Here is a 9,473-nt window from a genome sequence, read left to right as displayed (position 1 = left end):
CCTTAGGATCAGGATCCAAATTGACGAAATAGAAAAGGAAGGAATCAAATAAAATGTTTTTCTTATCATTGAATCTTTGTATTTCACATGGAGTGTGTTTGATAAAAAAAAACGTAAGGAAATCGAATGCGTAATGAATTTTAAAAGGATGATCAAATTTGTTAGATCTCGTTGTTCGGATTGAGTAGTGCAATGGTAAAAAACGCAGAAACACCAGTTCCAATTATCGCGATCACAAAACCGATTAGATCCAGGAAAGGGGAATATCCAATCTTTAAATTTAATTTAATCAAACTACGGACTACGATTTCCGAATCTAACCGAGACTTTTCCCTGAAGATCCATTTCAAGTTCTCCGTCATTGCTTGCGACGAAGATCACAAATGCCACTGCTCCAAATATTGCAGTCAGAAGTGAAGATCCACAGATCAATACAAACATATATTTTTGATATTTGGAGTCACCTCGAAGCATGAAGATTCTGGAAACAAAATGTGATAGAAAAATAAGCTAATAAGTAAATTGAAAATTTTTGTTGTTGCAACTACAAGTAGAAACCTACATTAAACCAATAATGCAAATGAAAAAAGTTAGAAGAACACATGCGAAGTTGAGATACATGAAAATACTTGTTGCCACCAGCCATCCAGGAGCAAACTGTAATTTACAAGCGTCATTGGCTTCAAAGTATGAAGTTTGAAATGCTTTGAAAATATTCATTAAATACTACAAACATATAATATTTTTTAATAAATAGTTCAGTTAGCAAAACATCCATCAAGTCATCACGTTTTTTTTGTTGTTAGTACCGTATCTAATCCTAAAGTTTGATACAAATAAAAAATATGTTTGAAGTAGATATAATTCAAAAATTCTTGAGATTATGCTTTTGAAAACTATTTTATCGCAAACGCCTATTTGGAGTTATTAGCAATCCATGTAGGATGATTACTTGAAACACATGAAAGATAACGCCCTCTACCTCGTGCCATACTAATTTTTAAAGTTCAAAAAAGCACTTATCCATGTTACTCAACATTCTAGGCAGCTTGTTGTCAGTTTGAATTCATTTGAAAAAATTCCTAGCTTTAAAGAATTCTCAAATTAATGCTGGCAAACAAGTTTGGACGGTTGTGTAAGTTATGTGTTATGTGTTGTCATTAATAAAACCTTGTCTACATATTCAGTTCAGATTTATTTTCTGCAATATCCCAGATACAAATTATTTCCTCTACAGTTATGTATTGTATGTTCTGATCACAGAAGAAATCACAATTCTGAATCACATAAATTCGGTAGCAGGTTTTTTCCTCAATTTCAAAACTTGCTAGAATATTACTTCCTCAATAAGATATTTCTGATGTCCCTCTTTTTTTTGCAAGCGAAACGCAATTATGCCGTCGCGAGTTAAGATTGTAGGAATCAAGCATTCTTAGACATATCCTACATACGAATTACGCAATCGGCGGCAAGCTTAAAAACATTTTGTTCAAATATCTTTTATACAGATTGTGATCACTCACTGAATCAAATGGCACTAATCCAACAAGGATTTCTTCATCTGGGTAAAAATAATCGTAATCGAATGGATAGATGGTAGCCCAACCTGGAAAAAAATTGTCTGGCTACGCAAATTAAATGCAGTTGATTGCACAAAAAAATATAGAATTTTAAGTGCAGCGGTATATTCAGCATATTGCGTAATTTATTTTCTCATTGAAAATACATGTATACAAATACGTTAAGTTATTCGATATCTATATCTCAATTTTTTTTAAAGCTGTTGATAAATCCTCACAATTTTTTATTGACAATAAATTTTCAAAAATTTTGGGAGGAGTTTTATTCTTACCGTACGTGAATAAAGAGATTGCACTGAAAATAACGCTTAAAAACATTAAAGAAATCACACATGCATAGGGAATCAACATGTTGTAAGATGTGACCGTAAAAGATAGTGAGAAGGTGTTGGAGTTGAAATAGCACTAGCCAACGTGCCATAAAACTTCAAGTGTAAGATCTCGAATAATAGGGAAATGTCAATATGTGGACATAGTTTGTTCATGTTTTTTGTGCACTCATGAGAGTGGCAACATTTATTTTTAGGGATTCAAAAAATGGCACATGAATCAGCAGACTGTGATGAAAGTGGCTCTAAATAATTCGAAGGAAAGAGAATTCAATAAAAATGTTTGCAAGACTAATTGGTTTTAGAAATTATGAACGTATGTGGGGTATGAACATCATCGTATAACATATAACATCATCGGTATGAACAAATGATATGAACAAAATTTGGAAATAATTCATTTTTTTAAATATATTATGAAGTTTAAAAAAAAGGGAAATTTCATCTATCAGAAATTTGGTAAATACAATTAGAAAAAAAAAATTAAAAAACTACTTCTTAAACTAGAATGAACAAGAAGGTACTTTGACAACTGACACGAATTTTCCGCTTCGGAATAATTTCCTGACATTTTCTTAATTTTCTTAACAAAATGTCATTAATGACATTTCCTTAAATCGTTAAAATTAAAACTTTTAAAAATGGAATTGCGAGGTACCAACTGGAACCTTTCAGAAAACTAACAATTTTGTTTTTTTATTACTCAACGTTTAAAAATCAATTTTCAGATTAAAAACAATCATGATTAATATATCGAATTCATCAGAAAACCAATGTTCGGAAATTAAAACCATTACAAAATTTGTTTTGATTTTCGCTTATGATCGTTGATGGAAGCGGGACAATATCATACTTTTATACCGCAAAGCTTCTTCGCATATGTACATATTGCATTTAATTATAACACTGTTCTTTATGCGAACCATGTATTTTTAGTTTCTGTTGCAACCCATTTTACATTGTAATAGAATAATAAAATATCAAATTTATACTGGCTCGACTGAAATTTTTGAAAAAAAGCGCAAAATCAATTGATGAAAACCAGTTTGATTTAATTACTTGTAGATTGATTACATATAGTTTAAGTGGCAAAATAGTAATAATTTTTTAAATTGCAAATTCATTCCATGACGACTTTTTTTTCATAAAACAAATCGAAGCTTTGAATGTGTCTTAAAAATTAAAGTTTGTAACACAAACACTATATGTGGCCGGATTTCTACTTTTAAATTGTGTTAAAATATTGTTCACTCAAAAATTTAAAACCAGAAGAGAATACGTTTTACTGGTAGAAACGTTGCATAGTTATTGTGATAAAAATTCGATACAAATGAAATGTGTAATTTATTCAGATAACCTAATTAAAAAAATTTTATTCACAAAAAAACCAATTGTTTTAAATGTCACCGTATTTTTGTTAAACTCAGCCCGATTTTAGTTTTTTTTGTTAAATTCGTATTTATCAAGTTTGGTGATAAAAATGGTGCCTTTGACGCAAATCAAGAAAAAGCCTATCATGTGACGTGGCAGTCGGTAGACAGAACAGTATTAAATACATTACACTTTCATTTTCGGACATCCGGCTTTTTTAGTTTCTTGTTCTCATTTGTTTTTCATCTGATAAAATAACGGAATTGAAAAAAAATCAACAACAAACAATCAAATGTCTGTTCCAGAGAAATTTCATATTTTTTCCATGAAAATGCATCATTTTTCAATAAAATTGTAAAAGGACAATTTTGAACTTCAAAGAGTTTCATGCTTTATGTTTTCAAATATTGAATGTTCATTGTTTCATCTTGTTTCAATGAGTTTCATTCATCCCTGTCTAAAAGTTTACTTGATTCAAAAGTAGATTTATTGCACGTTTTTCTTCAATTTACCATTACAGTTTGTCTGGCATGTGCTCTTTACATGAGTTGATTTTACCGAATACATAAAATTCTCATAATTTATTTTATGAGTTTCAGAAATCCATCATTCACATGTCAGAATTTAATACTTCCAGTTTGATAATGAACGTGCTCCAAAAATTCATCGACGAAACATTTGACATGAGGGTAAGTGACACAAATTAGTGAAACCATTTCTTATCAACTACTTGCACTTTTTAGTGATGCAAAATTATTATTTTGAAATGTAATCAGCAGGTTGAAAATAAACGACATATTTTAATAAAAATACAAACAACATGAAATGAATACTAGGTTTAATTTTAAAAAATTAGAACAAAACAAAGAGTTGTACGGAGAGCCTGCCAAATGTTTGTTGCATACAGTTTCACTGTATCTTTAAGTCAAAAAATGTACCCTATAACTAAACTCAACCCAGTGTGAGTCATCAAAATACAAAAAAAACAATTTCACAGTTCAAAATAAATACATTGACGGAATACCAATGGCGTTCACTTAATTCAATATTTGCAATATTCATAATACTGACATCCCACGTTTATTATAGATTGTATTTTAAAATTTGTAAAACTGACTCAACTAGTACTTGCATGAATCATATTTTTGAAATCTAAAAAGGTTTTTGTCATCTATGTATCAATTAAAAATTTTAAAATGGTTTAGTCTAGATTTTGGTGTATGTCAACGTTTAGACAGATTAGACTTTTATAGAAACTTGCAGAATTTTTGCCTGTTCAAACCTTTAGAATTTTGGAAAAAATAAAGCGTTTATAAATAATTTGGACGAAGTTGTTGAAAGAAATCGTGCACGTTCTCGAATTTATGATCCACTACTTTTCACTTCAAAGAAAAAAAAATTGAACATCATACTCAATAAATACTCGGATCTCCTTCAAATTTCATATGCAAAAATACAAGTTTCATTTTTTAGACCGGTCTCGGAGAGATGAAAGTGGCAGAGGCAATCTTTTTACAAGCAGTCGATTTTGCTTCTCAGACGGTTCGTTGCTCACAACACAAAGCCTAATGTTTCAAAAATTGTCACGAGATTTCACACAAACGCATTAATTTCAGTTTGCCCACTCTTCTTACAAAAACGATAGAATTTCATTGAAAAAAATAATGTCTCTTGCGTACAAAGGCCAGAATATTATCAAAATGTGTGTTCATTTGCCGAGAAACAGCAATGCGGGGGTGTGTGATACAATATGAATATAATTGGACAGTTCAATTTATTTCGGTTATTTTCAGAAATACGCCTACGATCTCAGTCAGGTTGCTCATGAAATTGACATTCTTGTCTTCTCGCTGGACGACGCAAAAGACAGTGAGCATTGAAACGCTGATTGTTCTGACTAAACACCGGGTTGATAATCTTCAATTTTGTAACCTTATTCAAACTTATTCTTACACATTTTTCTATGTAATTATCACGCACTATGTTTTTTCTAGTTATGATTCATTTCATGTCCAATGGGAAATTATATAAAGCCAAAAGAAATGTACGATACGCGAATTGCGCCGGATGAATCAGTTACTTTTTTTGACTTCTGACTATCATTTTTAAATATTTGACGACAAATGTTTCCTTTCCTCTTAGCTTTGAACTGTTTCTCACACTCCAAAATACTAGTCAGATCTGTTATCAAAACTAAGTTATTTTTGTTTTCAAGTTGTTCACAATAGCATATTGCCTGAATTTCAAACAATTATTTGATATGAAGATCTTTGATTTTCTGACAACTTTGTTGCTCTTGGCAATTACGAAAGACAGTCTACATCACTAGTGTTTTATGATTTATATTTACTTCTTTGTCATTATCTCTTGAGTCAGAAATTGGTGAAAAATACGAGTGAAAACTAAACTCCTCCATCATTTTTCGGATGACTTAATTAGTCATCCAAGTTTTAGCCTCTTTGTTTTCTCTATTCTATCGTTTGTTATTTCATAATTTCAGATTGACATCCCGTGCTTTATCCTTCAACTATCTTGTTAACAATCACAATTCATTCTATTTAGAGCCCTCTTCTGACCGCAGTTATCGCACTCATGACACTCTCTCAGTTATTACACATTTTAACTTTCAATTCTAATCCAACTACATTTCCCTCTTTTTGCCTTGTTCCATTTTCAAATTTTGCGAGTTTGATTGCCATTGCCCAGCGCACCCTCCACTTCTCCCGTTATGCCCTTTGGGGTTGCGATGGATGGCCTCAATCTATATGTTCCCTTATCAGCAGTTTGCTTCAAAATTCCGTTCTTTCCCTACATCTGAGACAATCTATTTTTGTGTTACTGTTTAGATTTAAACTTACTTTTGAATTTTTGAAAGTTTCTACGGTACCATTTTTCAGGAAACTTCATGTCTGGTTATCCCCGCAGAACTACTCTCACTAGGCTGTGCCCTGAAGATTACGAAATGAAAGAAGGAATCGCAGTACTGAACGATGAAGTAGTCAGTGCTATTAATAATCCAAGTGTGGTGCAACTTCTCGAACACGACATCTCATTGCTCACTCTTTTTGGAACGTCCGAATGCAGACTCAACAAACAGATAAAAAGCTTGGCATATGCGGCAAGTTGTGAACGTTTAAGTGTTTTCAAATTACTTTCCTTTTTTTTTAGCTCGATGAGACAAAAAACCGTCTAACCGATAAACTGGAAAAAGAATTGACCGAATGGAACAGCCTCGCTTATGATGCAAAGGAAGTCCGACTCCGTGCCATTAAGCAAATAGATTTTCACGAAATCTTGGTGATCACTTCTAACGTGCCGTAGCATATAATTAGTTGGTAAATTTCAGAAAGCAGACGTTACTCTGAAGAGATACACTCTCTACCTCACAACACAAATCTCAGAACTCATGACGACAGAATAACACAAACCTTCATTTATCAACTGCCATCTATATCTATATATAATATGTATCAAATATTATTTCACTAATTTATGTACTTCAATAAACAATGATATTTATATGTTGTTAATAAATCACTGAACATGCTTGCGTGTTTTCAAAGAGCAATGATGCGTCGCCGCTCTGTCTGAACGCGTTTGTGTCATAATGCGTTATCGAATCATGTCACGTTTAAACAGAGTTGGCTTGAAATTTTTTTTAACTTACTGGAAATTCACATTCTGGAAAAATATTTTTTTTTGGAAATTATTAATTACAAACTTATTAATTACAATTGTGCTTATTAAAAAACCTAGTATGACGTAAAAGTTGCTTTTGAGTAGTTTGGAAACTCCAGAGTGTTGTTTTCTATTAAGAGCTCTAAAAAAAAGCTCCTTACTCATATTCAAATATAAGTTGCGCGAAAACACTGCTGGGACATCCAAAAATCAACCAAGACAACACATTACAAAACTGAAAAATGTAAAATAAAATAATAGCTATTCTTTTTAAGTCACCATACTCAAATGTAACATACTTTTTCCCACGTAAGCCACACCTCTTTTCCGTACCAAATAAACTTTATCAGCTAGAGAGAATGTATTTACTGTGTAATGCGACTGATGTATAGTGAACAGTCGGTGAAACTGCATTTATTATTACTGTAGATGTTTAAGTTAGTATACCTGACTTTTTCGGAAATACCTTCAATTTTCTGTTGTTGAATAAATATAAAATTAAAACAGTTACAGATTCCTGAAGGGATTAGATGCGAATAATGTGAAAATAATTTTTTTAGATGTTCTGGTCTATTATCATGAAACATATGAGACAACATATGGTTGTGAACCATATGAGACACTATGTTCTTGACAAAAAGTGGTATTTACAACCTACTGACCTTAAAATTTTTTTTTTGGCATACATATTTGAGTTTCAGATTGTTGTTATTACCCTTTTGCAGTCGTTTTAATATAAATTTCAGGTATAGATATATCTCGTTTGAAAACGTACTCTGTCTCCGAGGAAAGTGAGCATTTACGATAGAATGAAATTTGCTTTCAAACCAAACTTCACCAAATCACTTAGCTTTGTCAGATTTCTCGTAGTTGTAAATCAATAGCAAGAGAGGTGTTTACAACCTACTGATCTAATAAACTATAACTTTTGGAAATATATATTTGAATATTATCTGGCTGTTATTACCTTTATAGACAGGTATCATGTGCAAAAACGCACGTTTTTTGAGACTATGAGAACAGTACCAATTTACGCTATTAGAAGCGTTTCCACTGCCGAGCTAAAGTCCTACAATTTGCTACAACTTACAAAAAAATTCATTTTGAGTAATTACCAAGAATGGATTACTAAAGTTTTAAATAATTCTTACTATTAGTTGAGTTCAAAAGTGGCATTTGATTTTGTTTGTATCTTATTTAATACTGTAATGTAAAGATTTAATCAAAAATTGAATGACCTCTAAATTGCCAAACCGAACTGACAACCGGATAATCGAATATCGTTCAGAATCGTTTTGCTGGCCGCCGTAGTTTTCATGTGTGTAGGTTTTTATCATATACTCTTTCGACTAGTTACAATTATTTTGCAATGATAGACAAGGTTATCACTTTTTATTTATCGCCGTCATCCTTGGTATTGGCAAAACCGTTGTTTTCTCGTAAAATCGAAAGGAACAGAGATTTAGCAATTAAGGTCGCCGACAGAAAACGTTTATCAAAAATATATTGTAGAAAATGGAAATTGATGTATGGAAGTTAGTTTTATACAAACGTTTAAAGAGTAAAATGAGCCAAACACTAACAGAGTTTCTTAAAATATTTTTTTGTATATTTAACAACCCGCAATGAATTCTTTTAACATAAAATAGTGAGGCGGAATTTTTTAAAATTTTGATTTTTTGTAGGCAAACTTTTAGGTTATTTGGATTTTTTTTTTGAATTTTTTCCACTCGATTTTTTAACATGGTAAATATGTTTCGTTGGACCACATGTAAACGCTACAGTCAATTAAAAAACTGTGTGTTTACAAAAACACTCAATTTTGAAGATTCATGCACAAGAAGATAATACGTACTGAAATTAAAAAGAAAATTAATTTACTCGAATGTTGCAAAAAAGTTTCTGGAGACTGAATTCAGGTATTGAACCGCATTTTTTTTCGATTCGTTTTTTCGAATTTTGATTGAATATGATGCAACTTGAACTCTCATAAACCTGATTTGGAATTGTTTATTATAAATTGTGTTTTCTTGACGTCGATGTATGCAAAAAACCGATGACGATCAAAGATATTGTAATTGAAAATAATCAGCAGCGTTGAAAGATATATAACAATTTACCAGAGCTTTTGAACAAGAAAATATTTCACAGCAATGTTTATTTCATGAAACTTTTCTTTTCCTATGTCTGGAATAACATATGAATGAGAGTCTTGTTTTTAACATTTAATGTGTGGTTATGGACAAAGTAATAATTGAAATAACACTTACAAATTAGAAATTTGAGATCATGCATAAGCCTAAACTGAATCCTTTTTGTTTGATTCCAATTTCTCCCCACTAATATTCTACGTATAAAATGAATGGCCACTAATCAGTAGGCCACATTCATATTTCAGACCCACCATTCAGTCTTTGAATGAGCCACACGTTTTTGCTTTTTTCTCGCCGCCCGCAGTCGGTTTCCTTCTTTTTCATTGAGTATTCACATGAACCTTGGACGGGAGGGCGCCATC

At 31.6% G+C, this 9,473-nt stretch overlaps 2 protein-coding genes across 3 annotated transcripts; one reads left to right on the top strand and one right to left on the bottom strand.

The window, feature by feature from the left end:
* Positions 1-44: 44 nt before the first annotated feature.
* On the bottom strand, positions 45-2,009 carry clc-17 (Transmembrane 9 superfamily member). The gene is made up of 5 exons (NM_171775.8): positions 1,853-2,009; positions 1,524-1,606; positions 563-657; positions 322-481; positions 45-272 (listed from the first exon to the last, which is right to left on the bottom strand). The coding sequence occupies exons 1-5, from the start codon at positions 1,929-1,931 to the stop codon at positions 162-164; spliced, it is 528 nt and encodes a 175-aa protein (NP_741900.2). The 5' UTR covers positions 1,932-2,009; the 3' UTR covers positions 45-161.
* A 1,915-nt stretch (positions 2,010-3,924) lies between these two features.
* W02H3.1 lies at positions 3,925-6,798 on the top strand (the record flags this gene model as incomplete). 2 transcript variants are annotated; one of them, NM_001270205.2, is made up of 7 exons in its annotated part: positions 3,925-3,969; positions 4,754-4,822; positions 4,897-5,016; positions 5,074-5,149; positions 6,178-6,398; positions 6,449-6,577; positions 6,627-6,798. In NM_001270205.2, 7 exons carry the CDS (start codon positions 3,925-3,927, stop codon positions 6,699-6,701), a joined length of 735 nt encoding a protein of 244 aa, NP_001257134.1. The 2 variants fall into 2 exon arrangements, with proteins under 2 accessions (NP_001257134.1, NP_001257135.1); NM_001270206.1 differs by lacking the exons at positions 3,925-3,969; positions 4,754-4,822; positions 4,897-5,016; positions 5,074-5,149 and having other exon boundaries at positions 6,243-6,398; positions 6,627-6,701.
* Between the last annotated feature and the right edge of the window lie 2,675 nt (positions 6,799-9,473).

The sequence above is a fragment of the Caenorhabditis elegans genome, chromosome X, assembly GCF_000002985.6.
Source record: "Caenorhabditis elegans chromosome X".
Taxonomy (NCBI): domain Eukaryota; kingdom Metazoa; phylum Nematoda; class Chromadorea; order Rhabditida; family Rhabditidae; genus Caenorhabditis; species Caenorhabditis elegans.
This window is presented reverse-complemented; position numbering and strand designations above follow the sequence as displayed.